General features: G+C 53.3%; 1 protein-coding gene across 10 annotated transcripts; it reads left to right on the forward strand.

Annotated features, from left to right (window-relative positions):
* Nucleotides 1–114: 114 nt before the first annotated feature.
* On the forward strand, nucleotides 115–25,800 carry SLC9A5 (solute carrier family 9 member A5). 10 transcript variants are annotated; one of them, XM_082439580.1, is made up of 17 exons: nucleotides 115–400; nucleotides 740–782; nucleotides 4,579–4,861; nucleotides 6,373–6,536; nucleotides 6,710–6,788; nucleotides 7,093–7,270; nucleotides 7,850–8,070; nucleotides 8,309–8,511; nucleotides 8,739–8,828; nucleotides 8,926–8,996; nucleotides 9,734–9,863; nucleotides 10,348–10,436; nucleotides 10,598–10,724; nucleotides 14,790–14,960; nucleotides 15,499–15,568; nucleotides 16,237–16,371; nucleotides 18,932–20,379. In XM_082439580.1, exons 2-17 carry the CDS (start codon nucleotides 774–776, stop codon nucleotides 19,402–19,404), a joined length of 2,493 nt encoding a protein of 830 aa, XP_082295706.1. In that variant the 5' UTR covers nucleotides 115–400; nucleotides 740–773; the 3' UTR covers nucleotides 19,405–20,379. The 10 variants fall into 10 exon arrangements, with proteins under 10 accessions (XP_082295706.1, XP_082295707.1, XP_082295705.1 ...); XM_082439581.1 differs by having other exon boundaries at nucleotides 115–782; nucleotides 4,559–4,861; XM_082439579.1 differs by having other exon boundaries at nucleotides 115–782.
* Nucleotides 25,801–25,811: the final 11 nt, after the last annotated feature.

Genomic DNA, 25,811 nt, shown 5'->3' on the forward strand with positions numbered 1-25,811 from the left:
GGACGCCGAGGAAGAGGGGCGGAGCCAGGCGGAGGCGGGGCGGAGGAAGGGGGTGGAGCCAATAGTAGTCTCCGGAGGCTAGGAGTGGGCAACCGCTGCCGGTGGCGGAGACTGCAGCCAGCCACTCAGAGGGCGTGATCATGGTCCTGTTAGTTCACTGGCTAGTCCGGGGGAAAACCCGAGCTCGCGCGCCCCTCACCCACTTCGAGAGCGCGCGGAGCACGGGGAGGCTTTCTTTGGGCTTGGGGGCGGTGAGGATGCACTCTCTTTAGGGCAAGGTGGGGTGGAAGTTTCTTCGGATCGTGGCCCGCCAGGTCCCCCTCAGTTTAGGGGCGAGAAGGTCCTGATTCCTTCAGCTGAGGGATGAAGTGGATGGGCTTCCCTTATTTGGAGAAAGCAGGTAGATGGGTCCCTTTCAGTTTAGAGCAAGAAGTGAAAATAGATTACACTCAATTCGAAGGAAGAGGTGGGATCATTTACCTTTAGTTGGAGGAAAAAGAGGGACGGGTGCCCCTAATTCTGGGAAAAGGATGGGATGACTCAGTTTGGCGGCGAGGTAGAACGTTACCCTCAATTTGGGGGAAGAACGGGGATGGGTTGCCCTTCAGCTTGAATGAAAAGTGGAAACGGTCCTTTTCAGTTTGGGGCGAGATAAGCCGAATGCCCCCTCAGGTTTGGGGAAGAGGTTGGGTGGATCCCTCTTAGTTTGAAGGGAATCGATAGACTGGGGTTTCCGTAGTTTAGGGAAGAAGATACGTTTCCTTCATTGTCTCATGGAAAAGGTGAGAAGCGTTCACTGTAGTTTAAGGGAAAGGGAGGCCGGCTGTCCCTCGGTTTGGTAAATGAAGAGGAACAGCCTCCTATTCAGCCTGGAATGAGCTGGGCCCAATCTGGGCCTTGGGATTTCTGGGGACGATGGGGACAGTTGTCCCTCACGGCTTTCTAAAAAGGGCCCACTGCGCGTGCGCAGCTCTGGTCTGGGCGGGGACCCGAAGGGGGCCCCTCCAGTCTGCACCGGGCAGCGCCGGAGCCCGTGGCCTCGGTATCGGGGGCCGGCTGCTGGCCGCGGGCAGCACTCTCGGTGGCGGGGCTGCGCTCCTCCCGCCTGGACCCCGCCCCCCGGCAGACCCCGGTCACTCCAGCGGCTGGCCGTCGCCACCGTCGCCACCGGCTGGTGGAATGCAGAGGTGCCCCTGGAGGGCTGTGGCCGCTCACAGCTCTGAATCCGGGTCGGGGGAGGTTTTGGGAGAGTTTGGGGGAGCGGGCTTGAAGGAATAGGTTGCAGGACTTGGGGAAGGGCTGCACTGGGGAATTTCCAGAGTCGGGACTGGTTTAGAGCGGAGGAGCAGGCGTCCGCACTACGGACGCCCGGGGCAGGGTCTCGGAGTCCGGACCTGGCTTGGGGGTATCGGAGCCGGGATTGGGGGGAGCGGGCCCCACGTGCCTGTGACGCGGGGGCGGCCGGTACGCGGCGGCGGCGACGCGGGGCCGGCGGCCGTGCGGTGCCGGGAGGGCTGCTAGGCAGGCGGCAGGATGCTGCGCGCCGCACTGCCGCTGCTCGGGCTGCCCCTGGCGGGGGCGGGAGCAACCGAAGAGCCCACCCAGGAGCCGGGGTCGCCGGGTGAGCCTCCCCCAGGGTTGGCGCTCTTCCGCTGGCAGTGGCACGAGGTGGAGGCGCCCTACCTGGTAGCCCTCTGGATCCTGGTGGCCAGCCTGGCTAAAATCGGTGAGTGCGTGTGTGCGTGCGCCAGGGCCGGCGGCCGTCATTGGACCCGTCCCCAACCCCTAGTCCCCAGATCCGGGCCGGCTTCTTGCAGAGTGCCCTGACCTAGCTTCCGATACCACAAATCCAGGCTCTCACATTGTTTCTGCGCCTCCTCTTGTGGATCTCCCTCCTCCCCTTCTCCTCGAGTGGGAGCCCTGAGGATTTGCCTTCTCAAAGGGCTGCCCCAGCTCTCTCCAGCCCCATCCCTAGACTCCTTTGCCCTTTCCTCTCTTCTCCTTGAAGTAAGCTCTTTGATCTGGGCTCTCCTCCACCAATCCCCAGCCTCCTAAAAGCTTCTGTCAGCAGTGAAGACGTGTGGGGACATTGAGGGGATGGTGTTCTCCTGCAAACCCAGGCATCCTGGTCCTGAGGAAGCAGCCTTCCCTGGAGGCCACTGCCAAGTGTCCATTCTCTTGGGATACTAAACTGCCACTTTTCCTCTCTCCCCCCTCTGCTCCCCTAAAGGTGCCCCCTTCTTGTGCTTAGCTGTGCCCGCCCCACCCCCAATTCAGGTCTACCTTCTTCCCACCTCAGGATATAAGAAACTTCCATTTATTGGGGCCTTACTCTGTACCGCCTGCACTAGATGCTTTCATACATCCAGTCTCCTTCAGTCTGCACTGTAAAGGTTGTGCTTCAGACTCCTTTCCTTGAATAGAGCTGCTTTTCCTTGCCTCTGCCCCTTCCTCCCCACTTCTGAGCAGCCAGTGGTCCCTCCTCCCACCACAGACCCTCCTCCCTCTCCCTGTTGTGCAGGCTCTGCTGTGGGGGTGACTAATTATAGCTGAGCCGTTGCTACTCACTCCCCATCTATGCAGGCACAGCCTGTACTCCAGTCTCACCAATACAGTCTTCATGTAGGAATCACACAGTCTAGGATTTGCCCCCTTCTCCCCCCAGGGACACAGCTGGGGGTGGGGGCTGGGCAGGAACAGAAGAACTCTCCACTCTGCTGTGGCAGCCCATTAATAATGGAAAATGGGGCTTGAAATGCCCTCAGGGAGCCTAGTGCTGTCAGAGAACAGGCTTTTGTGAAGGGTTTTTGCTGGGAGTAATACATGCTCTGGAGATAAGGATGGAATAAAGTCCCTGAAGGAGAGGAAAGGGGGACCAAAGGTAGGGATGAGTGTGGGAAGAGCTATGGCTGAGCTCACCTTAGGGCCTGGCAGCAATGAGAGCAAGGTGGGAGAAGCCTCAGATTTGGGAGCCAAGAATTGGGTTTGCTGAGAAGTCTGCCAGTTGGAGTTCCTGTCTTATTTAGGGTTTACAGCAATGACTGTAGTTTCCCCCATAAATCATAGTGCTTTTTCTAGCTTGGATGACATGTCCTATGGAGGTAGAAGAGAGCCTTTTTCTCATCAAACAAAACAAACAAACAAAAAATCCTTGGGATTAGGGGCAGGGGAGATGGGTAGAATGTTCAGAGATACCTTTCCCCAGCTTCATTACCAGGAGATTTTTTTTTTCCTTTTATTCACCAAATATTTATGTAGATCCCACCATGTGCCAGGCACTGTCCTAGGCTCTCTGGGTACAGCTTCCAAAGGGCACTGTCTTAGCATTGGGTCTCACACAGCCTAACACAGAGGCTTCCCTCACTACTCACCACACTAGGGATTGTCTGGGGAGAGGTGCTCATCTGGTCTCAGGTCCCAAGGGAAAGCCAAAACAGTTTATATTAGGAGGCAAAGGTAGGAGTGGCAATAGTGCTAGAAAACCTCCTCTTCTTTCCTAGGGACAGATCTGTTATTTTCTTCCAGAGTCATATTGAATTAACATTTGTTGAGATCCTATTATGTGTCTGACATTCTGCTAGGAAAATTCACACTATATCATTTTATCCTCACCCTGTGTGAGGGGTATTCTTCCCCATATTACAGGAGAAGAAATTGAAATTCAGGTAAATTAAATAATTTGCCTGAGATCACACAATTAGGAAGGGATGGAGCCAGAAGAAGAACTGGATCTCTGACTGCTAAACTTAATGCTTTTTAAACTACTGAGTCCTTAGTGAGCCTATATAATGAAAAGCACATTGGGCTAGGAGGTCTACAGTGCTCCTAGGAGGTATGATATGCATTATGGTCTAGCTCGAGAGGCAGGGCACAATAATATAATAATAGGTAACATTTATAGAGTGCTTATTGTAAACCACTGGGCTAAGTGCTTTTGAGTAGACTGTCTTACTTAAACCTCACAACAATCCTATGAGATCATTACTGTTTTTATCCCCATTTTACTGATGAGAAAACTGAAAGTCAAAGAGGTGAAGTTATTTGCTCCAAGGTCACAGAACTAGTAAATGGAAGAGCTAGGCTTTAAACCCAGGCAGCCTGACTCCAGAGGTCCTGATTTTTACAGCTGTGTTATGCATAAAAATATACCTAGTATTTGCTGAGATTCAAATAATGGCAATGGATAAGGGAGATCAGAGAAAGGTGAGGTCCTTCGAGGATTAGAGAGGAGGGGGCATATCCAGAAGTGGAAAAAGTAAGCAAAGGTCTAGGTTACCATGACAGGAGCACCAGGAAACAGACAACTTTGGCTGCAGTGGGGGATTTGAAGCCCTGGAGGCTGGAGATTCTAGCAGTCCTGGATTTTTCTTCTTCCTTGGTCCCAGTGTCAGGGGTCCCAACCTTGAATAAACTTTTAAGACTGGGAGGTTATAGGCCACTGTGTGTGTGTGTGTGTGTGTGTGTGTGTGTGTGTGTGTGTGTGTGTGTGTGCGCGCGCGCGCGCGCGCGCACGCGCACCCCATAAGCTGATAGCTCCTGCCCTCTTCTTGCATTGTAGTGTTTCACTTGTCTCGGAAGGTGACGTCTCTGGTCCCTGAGAGCTGCCTGCTGATTTTGCTGGGACTGGTGCTGGGGGGCATTGTCTTGGCTGTGGCCAAGAAAGCTGAATACCAGCTGGAGCCAGGCACCTTCTTCCTCTTCCTGTTGCCTCCTATCGTGCTGGACTCGGGCTACTTCATGCCTAGCCGGCTGTTCTTTGACAACCTGGGCGCCATCCTCACCTACGCTGTGGTGGGCACACTCTGGAATGCCTTCACGACAGGTGCTGCCCTCTGGGGCCTGCAGCAGGCTGGACTTGTGGGTGAGTGACCTTAAGACCTGGACTGGTAGCGGGAGGCTTTGCCAGACTCATCACCCAGCTCCCTTCTCCAGCTCTGAAGATCCTGTGTTGACGAGAGCCATGCCCTGAGAGCTCCATCTTAGGTCCCTCCCAACTGGAGTGTGAGGCAATGCTCCAGATGGGCCTTCAGCCTTCATTTAGGTCCCTGCCAGATGAGTCTGGGCTTCTGCAGATGACAGCTGAGTAGGGGCCTGGCTCCCAGCTGTGTGTGGGCTGCCAAGGCTGGGACTCTGCCGCCTCCTGCCCTGACACCATACTGCCACTTGCCAGCCTGGCTCCCCTGAGGCACAGCTCACCTTTCCTGTGAGGGCTCTGCCCAGGCCACATCAGGGTGGTTTTCTGTTTTTATTATTATTTTTAATAAATACATATTATACATCCACAGAATGCAAGACACTACACTGGGTGTTCTCTCTTTACTCATCCCACTGGCTCTTCATAGCAACCTTGCTGGGGGTATAATTTGTCCCACTTTAATGGATGAGGAAATAGAGTCCCTTAAACTCATTCGATATCAGGTCCAAAGTTAGCAGGAGAGGTCTGTTTTACTGAGGCTCTTTGCCCTGTCCTGCTCCCTTCTTCCTCATTTCCTGGCCCCCAAATCCATTCAACCCTGAATGTTGATGATTCAGACTTCTTCACAGATGCAAGGGGAGGTTTGCAATTTCCACTTGGGGACTCCAACCTGGTTTTCCTAATGGGTCAGTGAACTATTTGGGGGCAGGAAGGGAAGGGAGGACATCAGACCATAGTAACAGTAATCCTAATAATAGGTAATATCTATTGGTTGCTTACTATGTATTAGGCACTGGCTAAATAAGGAACTTTTTGAGTTTCTTATTGTTCTCACTATTATTATTCTCAATATATACATGTGGAAACGGAGGTTCACGGAGATTACATGGCATGTTCAAGTCCCACCTGTGGTGGGTGCTTCCCATACTATATTCAGCCTTCACGGATGGATAGTCCCTCCCCCTCCTGCTGAGAACTGTGTCGAATTCCTTAGGCTGAGAACCACCGGTGTGGGAGAAAGCACTCTCTTTCGTTCTTCTCCCGAATAAAGCCAGTCAGCAGCCAATTTCCACCTGCTGGTGGTTATTATTACTGTTGCTGCAGTTCTTATTGTCAGTGCCACCTTAGCTTTCCAGGTTACATAGAGCTACCGTAGCCATCTCCTGGGTTGATTTTTGCAGCAGTACTGTTAGGCAGGCATATGAGGAGGCATGGCTTATGAGATGTCATGTGACAATGACAGTGCCAACATCACAGAGCTGGTAAGTGGCAAAGGCAGGCCTTAGGCTCAAGACCTAAGGTCTCCTGACCTGCAGGCCGATGCTCTCTTCACCATCCCAGGTCCTCTCTGGGCATACTTGTTTTAATAGTGGGGCTGGAGTCTGGGCTTGTCACAGGGACTGCTGTAGGCAATTCAGTACCTCACCATTTGCTGTCCCTCATCTGTCCCTCGAAAGCCCCTAGAGTGCAGGCTGGCTTGCTGGACTTCCTGCTGTTTGGGAGCCTCATCTCAGCAGTGGACCCCGTGGCTGTGCTGGCTGTCTTTGAGGAGGTGCACGTCAACGAGACCCTCTTTATCATCGTCTTCGGCGAGTCCCTGCTCAATGATGCAGTTACTGTGGTGAGAGTGCTCGGCTGGCTGCCGTTCCTTGACCCCAGGCTGCCATGCTCTGACCAGGCTCGACTCTTCCCCGGGCCCCCTGGGGAAGAAATATGGTCTCTGCTTTCCCCCTCTCCAAGCAGTCCAAATTGCTGCCTTCCCCCGGCGCTCCTGATGCTCCTCTTCTCGCTTAGGTGCTGTACAAGGTCTGCAACTCTTTTGTGGAGATGGGCTCTGCCAACGTGCAGGCCACTGACTACCTGAAGGGAGTCGGTCAGTATTTCCCCCCTCTTGGCGGGCACTGGAGGTCTGCCTCCCCTGGGTTGCTGAGCCCCTGCCCCCCACCGCGTCAGGACAGAGGACGCTGCTCGGGTTGCCTCATTCCCTTCCCTCCTGTATGGAGAAATAGGGCCCTGAGAACCTGAGAAGGAGGGCCTTTCCTGGAATCCTAGCTCTGGGACCCTGACCCCTGGGAAGCACAGTGGGCATTGTCCTCCACTCCCTGCCAGGCAGCAGTCTTGTCAGCCCTGGTGGGGTCCGGGCCAGGGGTCACGCTGACAACCCACTCCTCCCCCAGCCTCCTTGTTTGTGGTCAGTCTGGGCGGGGCAGCCGTGGGCTTAGTCTTTGCCTTCCTCCTGGCCCTGACCACACGCTTCACCAAGCGGGTCCGCATCATCGAGCCTCTGCTGGTCTTCCTCCTCGCCTACGCAGCCTACCTTACTGCTGAAATGGCCTCGCTCTCCGCCATTCTTGCGTGAGTCCTGGGGGCCTTGCAGGCAGGCAGCTGGGAGGGGGCACTGGAGATGGTCGCCCCTCACATGGACAGAAGCAGGACCCGGAGGAGTCCATAGGTCTCCCTGAGCCCTTGTGGGAGTGGGAGCTTCAAACTCCCCTGGGGAGATACTAAGCCTCATGTAACATTCCAGGACCTGCCTCTAGGGCTGTCCTGGGCACCCCAGAACCCAAACTTCCTCTGCTTAAAGTGCTCTCTGGGGTGTAGGCTGAGCTGGAAGTGGACTTTGAGGCCTGGTGCTACTGGCTCTGGTGGCCACAGAACTCTAAAAGGTGCCTCAGACAGTGTGCTAGTCAGAGCATGTTTCTCCCACCTTCCCCCTCCAGAAGGCACCGAGAGGGAAGCCTGGAGATTCGGACCCTTTTCTCCCAGGACCACCACTACCTATCCTTGGATGGCCTCCATGCCTCCCTGGGCTTCGGCTCTGAGAATCTGACATCCTGTGATGGGCAACACCCTCTCCTGCGCATGCTCAAACCCCAAAGGCTGTGCTTCCTGTGGCCCCTCCTCACTCGCCCTGACTCTCCATTCCTCTCCCAGGGTGACTATGTGTGGCCTGGGCTGTAAGAAGTACGTGGAGGCCAATATCTCCCATAAGTCCCGCACAGCTGTCAAGTACACAATGAAGACTCTAGCCAGCTGCGCTGAGACCATCATCTTCATGCTGCTTGGCATCTCGGCCGTGGACTCTTCCAAGTGGGCCTGGGACTCTGGGCTGGTGCTGGGCACCCTCTTCTTCATCCTGTTCTTCCGAGCCCTCGGTATTGCCGGCACCCTCTGCTTTCCCGCCCTCCTTCCTGCCCACCCTCCCAGCTCATCTCCCAGTCTGAGTCCACATCCTTGTCAACAATTTCTAAGCCTCCCCTTATTGCTCACCCCTCCCAGCCCCTGTCAGACCTTAGCCCAGATACTTGGTGCCATCCATGCCCAGTGCCCTCCACTCCTGCTGTAGGCGTGCCCTCCAACACCCTGCTCCCACTGGCCTCCCTCCTGCTGTAGGCGTAGTCCTGCAGACGTGGGTGCTGAATCAGTTCCGGCTGGTCCCTCTGGACAAGATTGACCAGGTGGTGATGTCCTATGGGGGCCTGCGGGGGGCTGTGGCCTTCGCTCTCGTCATCCTCCTGGACAGGACCAAGATCCCTGCCAAGGACTACTTTGTAGCCACCACTATTGTGGTGGTCTTCTTCACAGTCATCGTGCAGGTGGGAGCGCCCATGAGGCTGGATGGGGAGAGGGTCTGGCAGGCCCTGGGGGAGGCTTGGAGCCTATGGGAGAGGGGCTACTCTTCCTCTTGTGGGAGGCAGGGGGGCTTGACTTCCCAGACCTTGAGTGCAGTGAGGTGGGGATACAGAAACTGAAGCCTAACTATGGGGAGGGAAAGGCAGCAGGGAACTGGACAGGGCAGCGCTCACTGGTTGCCTGTCCGTAGGGCCTGACCATCAAGCCACTGGTCAAGTGGCTGAAGGTGAAGAGGAGTGAGCATCACAAACCCACCCTGAACCAGGAGCTGCATGAGCACGTGGGTACCAGAACCCCATCCCTCCACCTGTCCCTCTCTCCCTTCTCCTATTTTGAGCAGAGTCCTGATCCGGTCCCCCTACCCACCCCCCTTCTAGACTTTTGACCACATTCTGGCTGCAGTGGAGGACGTTGTGGGGCACCATGGCTATCACTACTGGAGGGACAGGTGAGGGAGCTGCCCCGAGGCTCCTTCAGCAGCGGCAGCCTCACCAGCCAGGGCAGCACGGGGGATGTGCACACTTCTGAGGAGGGACACAGGCAGGCTCAGGCTGGGCGACCTCTTCCTGAAGCCCTTCAGGCAGTACTGGTGTCCCAGTACTCTCAGGATAAGACAAGGCTCCCCAGTGAGGCCTGCGCAGCTCTGCCCTGCATGGTCTGGCACCTCCAGACACCAGCCGCATTGTGCTCAGCTGTGTCTTTGACTCTCTGTCTGCCAATGAAATGAACCGTTTTAGAAACTCAGAACCTACCATGCTCCCCCGGCCCTGGCCACTGGGACCTGTGCACATGTTGTTCTTTCTACTAGAACATTCCTTTGCCTCCCTCTCACCTACTTAACCTCTGTTCATCCTTCAGATCTTACCACAGGCATCAAGTCCTTAGGGAGGTTTCCCTGGCCTCCCTGACTAGGACAAATCCCTATCATACTCTATAATTATCCTTTATAGTTCTTACCATGGTTGTAATTTTACAGTTATATGTAATAACTTCATTAATGGCAGGCTTTCCTACAACACTGTCAGTTCCATAAGGGCAGGGACCAGCTTCGAGATTCTCCCTGACTGATGCCCACACCAAGAGACATAGGCCCAGCGCTGGCTGTGCCCCTGCCCTGTCTGAGGAAGGGCCAGCCGCCCAGGCCTTGGGGATGGCACTCAGGACCGGGCCTGGCATCCTCTGTAGGTGGGAGCAGTTTGATAAGAAGTACCTGAGTCAGCTGTTGATGCGGCGGTCAGCCTACCGCATCCGGGACCAGATTTGGGATGTGTACTACAGACTCAACATCCGGGATGCCATCAGCTTCGTGGACCAGGTGGGCCGGCAGACAATGGTGGGTGGGCAGGTGGCCAGCAGGGCAAGGCAGGAAGCGGTGACAAGCAGGCAGGCCCTGAGCAGGGAGTTGGGAATTCCCAGCAGACGCCATAGTCTTGTGAAGTGGCAGCTACAGGAACGAGCCTGGCCTGATGCTGACATGTAGAGTCTAGCAGGCAGTACAGAAAGGTGGGAAACAGCTGGACTCTGGAGTCAGCAGATGTGGTTCAGTTCTTATCATCTCACGCTTGTGACCTTGGGTAAGTCACTTATCCTCTCGGAGCCTCAGTTTCAACTGTAAGAAAGCGCGAGTAAGAGTACCTCTGTCAGAGTTTTGTAGATTCAGTATAAAAAGTGCCTAGCACAGTCCCTGGAACTTCAAAAGAGCAAAGTGTGTTAACCATTGTTATTCTTTTTATTACCTCTGATTGTCTGGGCCACCTTTCATCTGATTGCCATTTTGACCTCTGACTTGGCCCCTGCAGGGAGGCCACGTCTTGTCCTCCACCGGGCTCACTCTGCCCTCTATGCCCAGCCGCAATTCTGTGGCAGAGACCTCTGTCACCAACCTGCTGTAAGTCCTTGAGCCCCCTTCCCCTTCCTCAAGCTCCTCTCTATTGCGCCCTCTCTCTGAATCCCTTCTGGGGAAGATTTGTGAGCGCCTTTGCTTCTGCCCTTCCCCTGGCCTGTGCCTCCTGGCCCGTCCCTAGCACACGTGTCTCCTCCCTCCTGCAGGAGGGAGAGTGGCAGTGGAGCATGTCTGGATCTGCAGGTGATTGACACAGTACGCAGCGGCCGGGACCGTGAGGATGCTGTGATGCACCACCTGCTCTGTGGAGGCCTCTACAAACCTCGCTACAGGGTGAGAGCAGCCAGGGCAGAGTTCTGAGGGGGAGCATTGTCTGGGGAGGCCACGATGGAAGCCTCAAGAGGCAGCTGGCACCAGCTTGTGGAGAGCTATGGATGCCCAGTTGAAGAGTGTGGGCTTCATCTTGTTGGTTATAACCTTTAGTTTTTTTTTTTTTTGAGAAAGGTTGGCCTGTTACAAGAACTGTTTAAGAATGTCTTCTCTGGTAGCAGAGGGCAGATCAAACTGGAGGGGGTGAGTTGAGAGGCTGGGAGAGCCAGTTGGGAAGCTGGAGTGAACCACTGCGGATTAGACCTGCGTGGTCGGAAGGGAGAGGAGCACAAAGAACTGTGTGATCAGCCAGGAAGGGGAGAGCAGGAGATACAGAGGGCTTGATGGGGTCACAGACAGAAGCAGGAGTGCTGAGGAAGCCGCCTGCAGGACCACCCTAACCTGGGGGAGGCAGACATCTGTTTTAGGTAATGTGAGTTAGTCCAATGCAGGTCATGAAGCTTTGGGGTCGGAAAGGCCCAACCCATACAGGAAGGAATCTGTTGCAACCCCACAAGGGGGCAGCAAGCCATTACCTTGAACCTTTTTGAAATGAGAAGCCAGCTGTTACCATTCCTGGCAGCTTTAACAGTCAAGGCTGTTTCTACTGCTGAGACAGATTGGTTTCCTTTAATTTTCTCCCACTGCTCCTGATTTGACTCTGCAGCTCTGCAGAGTAAGTCTGCAAAGGTTTCAAAACAGCTTCCTTCCACACAGGCCTCCTTGCCCTCAGGCCAGCAGCTCCTGTCCTTGGTGTGTCTTCTTTAGTCATTAGAAATGAGGCCCCTTGGAGTTCTCTGGTAGCCTAGTGGTTAGGATTCTGGGCTTTCATTGCCGTGGCCTGGGTTTGGCACAGGGGCTCTTTCACCTTTCTAGCTCTGGAACTTGCCATTCTCTTCCCACAGCCCAGAATCCCTCCAGCTCTGGCTCACCACCCTGAGGCCCCATACTGTTCTTACAGTCAGGCAACCCACCATGTCTTCCTCAGTTAATGACTATTAAACCCTGTCGCATCCAACCTGCAGGGTTTTTTGTTTGTTTTTTGGTTTTGTTTACTTTTTTTCTTATGGAAAATTTCTGTCGTTCACAAAACTAGAGAGAATAACTCATTTAACCACCACTCACCTCCAATAATTTTCAATGCATGGTCAATTCTGTTACATTCTGTCCCCCCCTACGCCCCATCTACACTTTATTATCTTAACGCAAACTCCAGACATCATATCATCTCTAAATATTTCCACATGTATCTCTAGGTGGCAAGAATTCTTTAAAAAAAAAAAGCCTTAGTACCCTTACCACTTACAACAAATAACAGTGATTCGTTCTCACCTCAAATATCCAGCCAGTGGTCAATAAATACCTTCTTCCAGCTGGTTTGTTCAAGTCAGGATCCAAATAAAGTCCACAGTTTGCATTTAGTAAACATGTCTCTTTATTTTAAAAAAATCTGTGATAGTTTTGTCTTCCTTTTTTTCTCCTTATTATTTACTTACTGAAGAAACTGGATACATTATCTCAGAGAACGTTCCATTTTACAGATTTTGCTGATTGTATTCCAGTGGTGGTGTTTAACATGTTCCTCTACATACTGTATTTCTTGGTAGTTAAATCTGGAGGCCTGGTTGTATTCAGGAACATTCGATAGGTGTGCTATGTATTTCTTATTGTATTACATCAGGAAGTACATAATGACCGACTGTCTGTGGATGTGTGTGTGTAAGATTGGTCAATGGTTCAGTCCAACCAGTTCTTGTGAAGTCAATTAAAAAAAACTGGATTAAGATTGTGCTTATCCCTGTTAAATGTCATCTTATTTGATTTAGCCCATCATTCCATTGTTTGGATCCCATGTCTGCCACCAAACATCTCCTCAGATTCACATCATATGAAAATTTGCTAAGCCTGTTAACTTTGTATTCATCAAAATCAACATAAAAATGTTGAACAGGATAGAGCTGAGGACAGAGCCCTGTGGCATGCTACTAAAGACTTTCCTCCAGACTGACCTTGATCAAGAATTTTTGGGGTATGGTTACTCAACCAGTTCTAAATCCACTTAGTTATGCCAGAACACAATCCATAATTCCTCATGTTCTTCACAGAAATATCATTAGAGAGAGACAGAAGTGTCTAGTATGCAGTTAGAAACATAAGATTATAGTTTAGGAGAGAGACACGGGCTGGAGATAAAGATTTGGAAGCAATCTATATCAGAGGTTTCCTGGCCTGGCTCCATCAGAATCTCCCAGGGAGCTTGCTAGAATACATATTCCTGGCTTCACCTCCTGGAGAGTCTGATCCTGTAGTGTGCAATGGGATGAGGAATCTGCTCTTAATAAGTCCCCTGAGGGGATTCAAATGTAGCTGGTCTGATGGCTGATGTTTGGGAAACACAGATGCATCCCTGGGCTAGCTGGCGCCAAGAGTGGACACTTTCACTGGGGAGGGCATTTAGAGGGGAGAGGGGGTGCCAAGGACAACACTGAGGAATGCACATGTAAGAAAAGGAAGGGGAGCCAGTGGAGGAGAGAGAAGGAGCCCTTGGAGGGGCAGTAGCAGATGGTGTCTCGGGGCCCTGGGGCAGGAGGGCTGGACATTGCACAGATGTTGCCTAACCAGAGGCCATGGCACTGCTGACCAGGGACAAAGCAGCACACTGAAGTTGCAATCAGGCAAACCCCACTGGAGCTGTATTTTTTTTTTTTTTTTTAGTTTGCATTTCTTTTCTTTTTTTTTTTTTTTTAACATCTTTATTGGAGTATAATTGCTTTATAATGGTGTGTTAGTTTCTGCTTTGTAACAAAGTGAATCAGCTATACATATACATGGAGCTGTATTTCTGATAGTCAAGGAATTAATGGGTACTAGGGAAAGTGTCAGAATGTAAGTGTAAAAGTCTGGCAGCAAAAGCGAGGCAATGGTATCAATGGAAAGGCCTTTTTCAAGGAGGTAAGGGCAGGAGCACGCTTAAAAGCAGGGGGAGGGGGGCCAGTGTCGAGGGAAGGATTGAAGATGCAGGAGAGTGAAGGACCGGGAGGGAGGAGGGAGCAGAGCAGGGTACTAATGGAGGCAGGGAGTGAGCTAAGCAAAGCGGAGGCCTGGGTTGGGGAGTGGGGAGCCCTGTGAAGGAGGTGGGCCCCTGCATGCCCAGGAGAGAAGGGTATCTCTGTGTGAGTGTGTAGAAGAGGGCAGCTGGGAGGAGACTTAAAGGGGGCTCTTAGATCCAGCTCAGGGAAGCAGAAAATATGAGGCAAAGGAAAGGGACCAGACTGGGGATGTGAGGCAGGACAAATGATTGGGAACATGCGGGCAGCACTTTGGAGGGTTACCACTAGGTAATGAAAAGGCCGCTCAGCAGTCAAGGGCAGAGGTGGAGACAGTCTAAGTGAGTGTGTAGTGGGCTTGGTCTTTATGAGAAAGAGTTGGAAAGAGGAGAGATGGGGGTGGTCCTGAATTGGACACCAATTCAGGTATTGCTGGACTGAGAGAGTCGAAGGTATCAAGAGAGATAGTCATGGAAGTTCAAAGTGCAGCCTGAGGAGTCATGGTGGTGGCTGTAGAACTGGCTAGCTGGAGAGTTCCAGCTGGACAGAGAGTCCTGTGTAGTTAAAAAGAGGCAAATGGGCCAGGCATGTGGACCAGGCTCAGATAAACAGAGGTGCAAAGAAGGAAATGCCCCCCTTGGCCTCACAGGACTGAGGGGACAAGACACAGGGTCCCCTGCCTCTTGTCACTTCAGATCAGAGAGAACTGAGAGAGGGCAGTAGGGAATACGGAAAGCCAAATTTGAGGGAACAGGTTCTGGGATAAAGGAAAGTTTTTCCCCAGTGAACTGAGCATATAGAGAGTATAGAGTCTGGCTGGGTCCCTACTGTATTTTTTGTTTTGTTTTGTTTTTTCAAGCCATGGCTAGTTCTGGCAACAGTGGGCCGGCAGGAGCTATGGTGAACATGGGGCTGTGGCCTGGGGTCCCTGTGGGAGGCCAGGACACCCAGCCTCACGGCAGGGCGGGGCTGTCATTGTCAGTACAAAGCCAGCTGCAGCCGCCACTTCATCTCTGAGGATGCGCAGGAGCGCCAGGACAAGGAGGTCTTCCAGCAGAACATGAAGCGGCGGCTGGAGTCCTTTAAGTCCACCAAGCACAACATCTGCTTCACCAAGAGCAAGCCACGACCCCGCAAGGCCGGCCGCAAGAAGGCATGTGCTTTCTCTGGGACTCCTGTTTGCAGCTGCAGGCTGATGGCACGCAGTTTTGAGCTTCCAAGTATTGGAATCCAGCCTAGGGGGACCCCCTAGATGGATAATCCTCAGGGACTTGGGGGCTGCAGCAGCTTGGGTTCCCTTTTGCATCTTCCTGGAGCCCCAGAAGGGGAAGGCAAGGGCTTCAGAAGGAGATCAGCCTCTTGTCCATGTGGTCACCTGCTGGGAGGCAGCAGGACCACCTACCAGAGGTGAAATGGGCAGGAGAAAGGCAGATTCCTTGTTGGGGGGACTCCATGAGCTCCTTATTCAGCCCAGGCTGATGTACTGAGTGTCCTTGCTGGGGCACATCAGACTCCACAACACTTGCTGGGGGGGGGCGGGCGGTCAAGGGATGGTAGAACCATTGGGACTGACAGATTCCCTTCCCTGCTGCATCAGGAAGACCTGTCCTCCTGTTGACCCCACCAGACGACAGGGTTGGGGTTTGGAGCCAGGGCCAGAGGCTTAGGGTTTTTTGTTTTTTTGTCCTTAGAAGGATGGCATGGCTAACACGGAGGCTACAAATGGGAAACCTCCTCGAGACCTGGGCTTCCAGGACACAGGCAAGCAGGGAGCGGGGTGGAGTTGAGGATGGGATAGGGAGGGAAAGGGCAGGGGCCCATCAGCCAGAAGCCTGAAGGACCTCCTCTGTACAGCATTCAATACCATAAACTGGGGCTCTTCCCCTCAGGGACTAGATGGGCACACTTGATTTCAAAGCTGAACATGTCTAAGCAGTTATTAGACATCTGTGACATCAGATAGCTAACTACAGGTTACAGGCCCTGAGGACTTGGAGAAGGTGTCATAAAGGGGGAGCTTGGTCTGGGCCTTGAAGGATGGGCGAACCCTGGTGTCCCCGTCTGTAAAACCAGGAGTTTGGATGACCTGCACACTGATGGGCCTTCCAGCCCTCCAGATGTTTATGCTGCCAGTTGACGATGGGATCTGGGGCTGAGAGATGATGGGGGAGCTGGAAAGTGTGACTTCCCTTATGGCTTCCTCTGAGGACCTGGCTTTCCCTGTTGCCTCCTTCAGCTCTGCAGCCCCACCTCCTTTCCTCTCAAACACACAACTCCGTAGGCCAGTGCTGTAACAGCCACAGGACAAAGCAGGTGTCCCTGCCAACTGTGGGCTCTACCTGGGTGGACAGGGGATCCGGCTTGGGGTTGTGCGGTACCAAGAGGCAGCTGCTGGTGGCCAACCCCACTTGGCTCTTGTCCCTCTCCAGCTGCTGTGATATTAACCGTAGAGTCTGAGGAGGAGGAGGACAGCGACAGTTCGGAGACAGAGAAGGAGGACGATGAAGGGATCATCTTTGTGGCTCGGGCTACCAGTGAGGTTCTCCAAGAGGGCAAAGTTTCAGGTAATGGCTTCCTCCCGCCTACCTCCCTCTGGAGCTGTGCAGCTGGCTTCCTCCCCCTTCACTGATGGCCTCTACTCCAGACAATCCCTCTTCCTATTCGCTCATTTATTCACCAACCAGCATTTACTGAGCATCTCCTTTATGTCAGACACCTGACATACATGATCTGATTCAATCCTCACAACAACCAAGATGGGGAAACTGAGCTCAAAGGAATTCTGGACTTGTCCAGAACCAACCAGAATTTGAACCTGACCCACCCGATTCAAAGTCCAAAGCCTTTTTACTGCCGTGCCGCCTCCCTTTACTCTCTGGCGAGAAACACGAGGTGACAAGCAAACCTAACACCAGACTCTGTTGTGACCCGTGAGGGCTCAGCACACCAGCCCTCAGGTACAGACCCGGTGAGGGTGGCAGCCTGACCTGAGAGAGGAGCCTGACTTGGCTCAAGCACCCTAGGTGTCTTTTAAAAAACATATTATAGAAAATTTCAAAATATATAATAGACAGAATAGTAAAATAAACTTCCCATCTATCCACCAGACAGCTTCAATAATTATCTACTCCTAACCAATCTTATTTCATCTATACCCTCACTATGCCCCTCTCTTCACTGGATTCTTTTGAAGCAAACCTCAAATATCATTATCACTTTATCAAAAAATACTTCAGCATGTATCTCTAAAAGATAAGGATTCTTCTTAAAAATATAACCACAATACCACTATCATATCCAAAATCTCTGTTATCAGATATCCAGTTGGTGTTCAAGTTTCCCTGATTGTCTTAATATTTTTTTACAGTAGGTTTGTTCAAATAAAAATCCAGACAAGACCCACTGATGAAATTTGGTTGATAGGTCTCTTTTAATCTACAGCAGTGATTCTTAAGAGGGTAGTGGTGGAGTGATTTTGCCCTCTAGGGGATTGTCTGGAGACATCTTGGGTTGTCACAGCTGGAGGGGTACCTCTGCAATGAGTGGGTAGAGGCCAGGGATGCTGGTAAACATCCTACAATGCACACGACAGCCTCCCTACAACAAAGTATCTCTTCCAACCTGTCAATAATGTCAAGTTTGAAAAACCCTGATTCATAGGTTCCCCCCACCAATCCTTTTTTTCTTGCATTGTATTTATTGAAATAACCTGGTTATTTGTCCCACAGTCTTTCCTTGTCTGGGTTTTGCTGATTGCATCCCCAAAGCATCATTTAATATGTTTCACTGACCCTTATATTTCCTCTAAACCAATAATTAAATCCAGATCAGATTTGGTAAGCATACTTCATAGGTGGTGATGCTGTACCTCCTATTGCACTCATCACACCAGGAAGCATATACCATGTGGTTGTCTCTCTTTTTGTGAAGTTAACATTGATAACAGGCTTTAGCTGTTGTTGGCTTGATCCATCCATTATCAAGTTCCCTGTCAACTTTTCATCAGACGGTCTTGGCAGCCATTGGTGATCACTGCCAGATCCAACATTTCATTAGGGGTTGCACAATGGTGATATTCTATGTCTCGTTTTTCATCTGCATTGATTAACAGTAATTCTTCTACAAAAAAAACTTCCCTTCATCAATTACTTAGTTACTTTGAGGTACAGTTCATATAGGGAAGAATGGATAAATGCTTGAATTTTTCATTTTATTTATCAGTTTTCATACCAACAGTTAGTTCCCCAGCATCCTCTAAAGGTGAACACTGAAGTTTTTTGTTTAGTTTTTGTTGTTGTTAAAATTCAATCCAGCATCCCAGGTCTTTCAAGAGAGGTAGTTTTACTTTCAATCACAGAATTAATACATTTCATAACATACTCAGTCAAGATTTTTGGAGTGCTCAGGACTTTATCAATGAGCAGACACATAATGAGCACCTTTCATACACAAGGCATTGAGCTTGACTTTGGAGAACAAGGGGTGGTAGGTGGCCAGAGGGCTGCTCTTTCCCAGGTTTCCTCTTTCAGAACCTCAGACTTCCTGTAATGCAGCGGCCGGGACTTCCATGCTGGCTGCCAGCAGTTCTGGGATTCTCAGGTCCCCTGTGCTCTGGCATCCCCCTCGCCGGCATAGCTTTAGCCTGTTGTTAGGTTCGCATGAGCTCACACTCCTGGACTCTGTCCCACCAAAGGGCTGTGGTGGGAACTCAGGCAAGGAGCCCAGTGGCCAAGCCTCAAGATCTTCCTCACCCTGCTGCTGTCTCACCCTGGATGGGGCTTGGCAGGATGTGGTTTAAGACTAGCACTGCAAGTTGGGTGAGGGCTGATTGTAGATGGGTTTTTTCTTGCCTTGATCCCACTTTCTCTTGCTTTAGTTATTTTCATTTGTTCAGTAGGTATTTGTTGAGCAACTGTTATGTGCCCAGCCCTGTGCTAGGTGCTGGGTATACTATGGGGAGCAAAACCAGCTGTGGTGCTTCCACTCGGCAAGGCATGCATCAAATAATTGCACACATGGATGCTATGTGGCAACAGTGGAATGAACTTATTTACTGAAAGTGTGCTTATACTTGAGAAAGATTCCACTGGATTGGTAATGAGTGCATGTGTACTCTGTCCCCAGGGAGCCTTGAGGTGTGCCCAAGCCCACGCATCATCCCCCCCTCCCCAACCTGTGCAGAGAAGGAGCTGCCCTGGAAGAGTGGGCAGGGGGACCTGGCAGTCTACGTGTCCTCAGAGACCACCAAGATTGTGCCCGTGGACATGCAGACAGGCTGGAACCAGAGCATCTCGTCCCTGGAGAGCCTGGCATCCCCGCCCTGTACCCAGGCCCCAGCTATGACCCGCCTGCCTCCCCGCTCACTGGTCACTGAAGAGCCCCAGGCCCCCCTCAACCTGCCTTCTGATCTACGCCCTAGCTTTGCCTTTCCCCCGAGCCTAGCCAAGGCTGGCCGCTCTCACAGCGAGAGCAGCGCTGACATCCCCCAGCAGCAGGAGCTGCAGCCCCTCATGGGACACGAGGACCACACTCATCTCAGCCCAGGCACCGCCAACTCCCACTGGTGCATCCAGTTCAACAGAGGTGGGCGGCTGTAGCCCAGGGACTCGAGGAGGAGCAGGGGGCCGGAGCCCCTGTGGAAACCTTCCCTGCACAATGGGCAGAGGAGCCCACTCAACCTGATACGGGGTTAGAGGGGCCTGGACTGAAGTAGCAACTGGGCTCCCGTGGGGCAGGTCAGAAGGGTCTCCTGGGCTGGTCCTCACAGGGACCTTTTTCACCACCCTCCCTGCTTCTAACTCCTGCCACTTTCCCTTTCAGTAAGGCCCTTACCCTGGCTCAAGACCCAGTCCAGAGCTTCTAGGGGCAAGGTCCAGAGATGCGGGTAGTTGATGCCCCTTCCCCAGAGGGTCCTCATGGGGTGACTCTACGCAGATGTTCTTGCCCCCAAAGCAAGGGCATCATTCCTCAGCTGACACTGGCCTTTCCTGCCCTCCATCTCCTCCCTAGCACCAGCGCAAGGTCAGTACCCTGGCAGAAGGCTCCGCGAGGGGCTGGTCCTCAGAGGGTATGGGGTAGGAAGTGCAGCAGGCTTTGCTGCCCTGTTGGGTCAGCTACCCATAATCGATTTGTTTAGGGCAGTGGGAATCTGTCTCCACTCCTTGCTTTATCTCCTTCCCTTTGCTGCCAGTCACTGGGGCAATAGTTCCTCCTTTTCCAGGACTTAGGCCACAGGGCTGGGCCAGGCTTCACAACAGGGCTGCTTCTTAGCCAGGGTTACTCTGGGGGATCTGCTGCTCTGTGTCCAAGTTTGGACCTTTCAGATCCTTGGGTCTGGGTTTTATGAGGAGGGGAGACGATGGCCTCTGGGCTCCCACCCACATTGTCACCTTGTTATTCCCCAAACAGGAAAGGAGCCAGGTATCCCAGGGCCACTGCTCCACTGCTCTGGGGCTGGGATGCCTGGCTGCAGTGGTAAGGGGCTGACTGGGTGGCAGGTGACTTTCCTGGGGTTAGCGCCTGCCCTGTATTTTGTACTTTGAACCTAAGATACATTAAACATCTCTCGGATGGATGTGTGTCCTGTGTCCATGTGTCTGGGGGTTCTGCGGTGTGGGCAGGGGGCAAGAGGGCAGGTGGTGAGGGAGATGGAAACTGCCAATTCCCTGCCCCAGGGCTTCCTGGATAGAGAATGGGGAGGGGGGTCCTGGGGTCCTGGGAAGGACTGTTAGGCCCTATGGCCCTCCCTCCCTCCTCTCCCATTCCTTCCCAATACATCACCTTACAGGATGTCTGCAGTCCGGGGGATTGCTGTATGGGCACAGGGTCACAGAACTGGGAGCCCACAAAATGGGAACAACCTGTAGGAAAAGAGACCCCAGAGGTCAGGTGCCAAGGTGCCCAAAGATGCAGCCACCACACACTGGGACTGGATAAGCCTTCCTTAAACACCTGGAGGGAGGTGTAGGACAAATGAACAGAAGTGTTCTGCACCTGGCGGGTGGGAGGACAATCTCAAGGGAGCTGGTTACCTTGAGTGTTTCCGACACAAATTGGATAGCGTGGGGTCCAGAAACATTTAGGGACAGAAATCCCTGATAACAGCAGACCCAGATTCAATTTCCACTGTGCTGGAGGATTTACAAAAAAAAAAAATTATCTATCTTTATTGACACCTAACACACACACCATAAAATTCACCCATTTAAAATGTACAGTTCAGTGGTTTTTAACATAGTCACCGAGTTGTGCAACCCTCACCACGGCCTTAGTTTAGAACGTTTTCATCGTCCCCAAAAGAAACTGTACCATCAGCCGTCACTCCTCACCCTCTGCCTAGCCCTAGGTAATCACCATCCTGTTCTTCATCTGTACAGATCTGAAGGACCCAACACACTGCAAAGGTTACAAATTTAGTCAACATTTTTTCTGTGTTATGCCTGGGGAAGGTGTGAAGAGAAGGAAGAGTGACTTTTAGGCTTTGCCCTCACACTGCTTACAGTTGGCAGTGTTAAGGCCTAGCAGTTAGTCCCAGCTCTCACTCACTGGCTATGTTATCTTAGGTATGTCGCGTCTTCTCTCTGAGTCCCAGTGTCTTCATCTCTAAAATGAGGTAACAATCATACTTACTTCATAAGGTTGCTGTCTGGATTAGATGATGAAATGTAAAAACCTAGTATACAGCCTGGCCCATGGCAAGGGATTATAATGTTTGTCCTCATTGGTGTTACATTACAAGCCAAAGAACATGTGAGGCCTTGAGGAAATCTGGGAGGGCTTTGGGAGGAGCATGAGTGTGTGTGTGTGGAGGGGCTCTGATAACGTGGGCAAAATTGCATGGGTGCATTCTAGGTGGGAAGAGCAGCATGAATAAAAGATATCTGGAGCACATGTGAAAAGCAAGGAGCAGTGGGTGATGTGCTGGGGAGAGACCAGCCAGGGACACAAAGGCTTGGGTGGGGTGACCCCACTGAGTTTTGGAGGTGTCAGAAAGCCAGCCTGGAGAATTATGATCTGGGGAGTGTGGGCAGTGATGCGCATTAGGGAGCTCGAACGTAGCTGGTGCCAGGTGGAGGATGTGTGAAACCCCACGTGGAGGAAGGGTTGGTAGGAGGAAAGGCTAGAAATGGAAGACCTGTTGGGAGGCTCCTCCAGCAGCCCAGGGATGTGAAGGTGCTTGTGCTGAAGAGGGCAGGCAGCCATTCTCAGACCTCAGTATCAGAATCACTGGGAGCTTGTCAAACACAGATTCCTGGGCCTACCCCAAAGGTTCTGACTCAGCAGGTCTACGGGAGCCCAGCAATTTGTAATCTTAACCAGGTCTCCAGAGGAAGGTGGCCCAGACACCACATCCTTCAAAAATTACGAGATTAGAAAGGTTTAGAAATAAAATCCCCATCATCAGACAACTGGTGGTGTAGGGGAGGGGGGTGCAGAGGGGCTCCTGGGCCTGGAGCTGGGTAAAAGGGGGGACTTCCAGGCAAATAGGGTTGGTCAGAGATGAGCAGACTGAGGGTAAGAAAGCAGGTGAGCACAGCCGGGAGGAGGCAGGCATCTGGGATGCAGGAGAGCAAGCAAAGTCACCACCTGACTAGGCAGGATGGCAGAAGTGGCCTCCAGTGCCTTGAAGGAGGAAGGATTTTAACCTGGGGAGATGGACATGGGCATTCCAGGTATAGGAGACAGTTTGAGACACGACTTGTGATCAGATGAGTTTTCCAGGCCTGTATAAGAGCTCGTAAGGAAGGCTCTAGATGGTCTTGAAGGCCACACTAAGGAGTTTGGAGTTTATTTAGGCCAGAGGTGAGAGAGATCTGAAGGGTTTAGGGTATTTGTCAACTTAACTGTCTGGGGCAGTACTAAAAAGGGTATGCAAGGTTTGGGATGGAATGAAGGCAATGACTGTGGATCTCTTATCACTAGGCCCCTTGAGGCACAGAGCTCCCACTTCATTTTTGGTTGAGTCATGTTGGTAAGAAATGCAAAGCTGAGGGAAGGTTGGGGAAGGGGCAGGGGAGGGAGGCCCATCCCCATTTTATGATCTCAGTGGAAAAGGCTGCTGTGAGTAGATTTTGCTGCCAGGAGAGCCACAGAGATGGGCCCCATGAGTCACTGTTCAGTCCTGCAAGCTCAGCCCACAAAGCCTGCTGTGGTCATTGGCACAGGCTGGCTCCAGGCCCAGCCCCCAGTGTTCCCCACTAGGCTCAGTTTGTCCCCATTTCTATCTGTATCTTTGCCATCCTGGGGCTGTGCATCCTGCAGCTCTTTGCCTCTTCTGTGTCCCTTTCAGACCGAGCCTGTGAACTGTCTCCATTTGTGACTCTGGTTTACATCTGGCTCATAAATGGGGAACCTCAGGAGGACAGGGGTAGTGCGACCAGTCTCAGGCACCCCTCAACATTTATTCCAGGCCCTGTGCTAGGTGCTAGGAGTATAGAAGTGGATAAAACACAGTCTCTGTCTTCGCAAAGCTTACAGCATACATTCTATGTGGAGTGAATAAACCAAGGCCTGGCCCTGCCGCTGAATCAGTCTCTCTGCCTGAGCCCAGGGGTGCTGGGGTCAGTTATGGCCTGTGGTTGGAGGTCTCTCTTAGCACTGGAGGGGTACATGTGCCTGCCAGCAGGTCCAACCAGCTCTTAGGGCTCACAGGGGGCCTGGCTGGTGGGTGGGGGTGGGCAGGCAGTGGGCAGCACAAGGGGAGGGAGGGAGCTGGAGGCAGTGACTCAGTGGGGCGGCTCTAGGACAGCTGGGGAGGGAGCCAAGGTTGGTCCTGATACTCGCTGAAGCTAGAGGAGGGTGGGATGAGAGGGCCTGCTGGGGGTTGGGGATGGAGCAGGACAACTCCAAGGCTCCCCACTCACAGCCAGATCCCCTCATGAAGAAGGCTCCCGGGCAGCTGCTCCGAGAATCTGGACTTGGTGCTGACGTGGCAGCTGCGATGGTGGGGAGGGGAGGATTGCTATTGTTCCCTCTGTGCCTGCTTCTGATGCCCAGGTTCCCTCCTCTGGCAGCCTCCCTGGGCTCATGAAGGAGGTGACTACCTTAGAGCCAGGGAAGCCACTGCACCCACTGCCCTCTCCCCACAAGGAACCAAGGGCCTGAGCATGTTATGGGGCACAGTGTCTTCTTCTGGCCACATAACCTACCTTCTTACAATCTTCCCACAAATTTGGGGGAGTGTCAGGCCAGGCCCACATGCCCCAAAGGGACTTCACACCTCAGAGCTGGGAGAGATCTCACAGGTCAACTGTCCAAGTGACTTTCACCAGTTCAGGGTCCCCCAGCTGAGGATGAAATGAGGGGCAGGACACGAACACAGCCCAAGAGCTGGCAGCAAGTGGACCTTCAACATACAGGGTCTTTCCTAGTTCTCGGGGCAATCCCAGGAGGAAAGAATGACTTTCTTTTCTTTTTTCTTTCCTTTTTTTTTTTTTTTTTTTACAGGTGAGTAAGATGAGGCTCAAAGAGAACCGAGTTGCTGGAGCTCAGTCAGCAGGTAAGTGGAAGAGCAGAGCTGGCCCTCTGGTTCCAGAATCCTGACCTCAGTCTCAGCCTCCTCGGTGGGATTTTGTGGGAGGGGTGTGGGGCTGGGGAGGGAGCGTATATGAAAGAAGTGCAGGAACGCAAGCGCAAGCGAGTGGTAGGTCTGGGCCTGGCGGATTGGTGGATTCCGGCAGGTCTGGGTCAGCTCCCACCACAGAGCCCCCTCCCTGCCTCCTCTTTCCCTCTAACCCAAACAGCAGCCCATCATGGGATAATACAACCTGGCTCTTGGTGCCTGGGACTGAGGACTGAAAGGAAGATGGGGTCTGCAACGGAAGGGCCCCTCCCTCCCACCCTCCGTGAAGATACCCCTACTGGCTGCCAGCAGCACCAAGCAGCTGGTCTGGGCTTAGGGAGTCTCTCTTCCTAGGGGCCTCCTGGGCCCCTGGGCTCACACTTTTCTTATCCTGGCTGACAGGAACGAGTGCTCCTTGTCTTGCTGAGGAAGGCTGTGGTAGGGCTCCCCGCATCCTGCGTGCATTCAAGAGCAGAAGCGCCCCCCTCCCCTCCGCCGCCACCCTGCAAGCCCCTTTCCTCAGCCCCAGGCGGACCCCTTGCTCACTCACCCTCGCGCACCTACACCGCCTTCCCCAGCGGGGGAGCGCTTCCGGCGCGCTGAGCAGGCGCGGTGGGAAGGCCGTTGGTCGCTGCCCCAACCGGCGAACTGAGAAGCCAAGTCAAAGTCAGCGGGGGCTTGGGCGGCGGCGGGGGGTAGGGCGGTGAAGCTGAGGCGTCCGGGTCCGCGGGGGACGAGGAGGCGGATGGGCCGGGGGCGCTGCGAGAGCCCGCGTTTTCGCGCTTTCCGGCCGGCTCTGGCGGCTGCCGTCGGGCCTGGCGGGGTGGGCTGTGGCTGCGTCCTCCGGCCCCCAGGGGGCGGGGCGGCGCGGCGCCTGGTCCTCTGCCGCGCTCGTTCCCGCCCCCGCGGCCAGGAGGCGTCGCCCGTCAACGCCAGGCGCCGCGCCGTACCCGCCGTCGAGGCGGCGGTGTGGTACGTTCGAGGGCTCTGGCTGCCTGGCCTCCCGGGTTCGGGGTTCCCCTCGGCGCGTACCCCGGGCGTGAGCGCGGCGGGCGGGCGAGCGAGGGAGCGGGAGCGCGAGTCCCCCGGCGCGGGGGGTGAGGCCAGGGTCGGCTGGGCCCACAGCAGCGCGAGCACGAGGCAGCGCCCCGCCCACCCCGTGAGCGTCCCACCTGCGCAGGCCCGCCCAGCGTGGCGGCAAGTGAGCGTTCGCGCTTGGGGCCATCCCGGCGAAGGCCCACGTGAGCGTGGACCCGCGAGCCGTGAGCTGGAGGGAGAGACACCGGCTCTTCTCCCCGCTCTTCAGGCCTGAACTGCGGCACTGACTGCGCTCCTTGAGCCCCGCACCAAGACTGGCACCTCCTACGGCCTAGTGCCTTCTACCTGCATCACCCGCGCAGCCCTACCCGACCATCTTCAACCTGTTTCCTGGATGAGCTGAGG

The sequence above is a fragment of the Balaenoptera physalus genome (genome assembly GCF_965194825.1).
Source record: "Balaenoptera physalus genome assembly, chromosome: 19".
Classification (NCBI taxonomy): domain Eukaryota; kingdom Metazoa; phylum Chordata; class Mammalia; order Artiodactyla; family Balaenopteridae; genus Balaenoptera; species Balaenoptera physalus.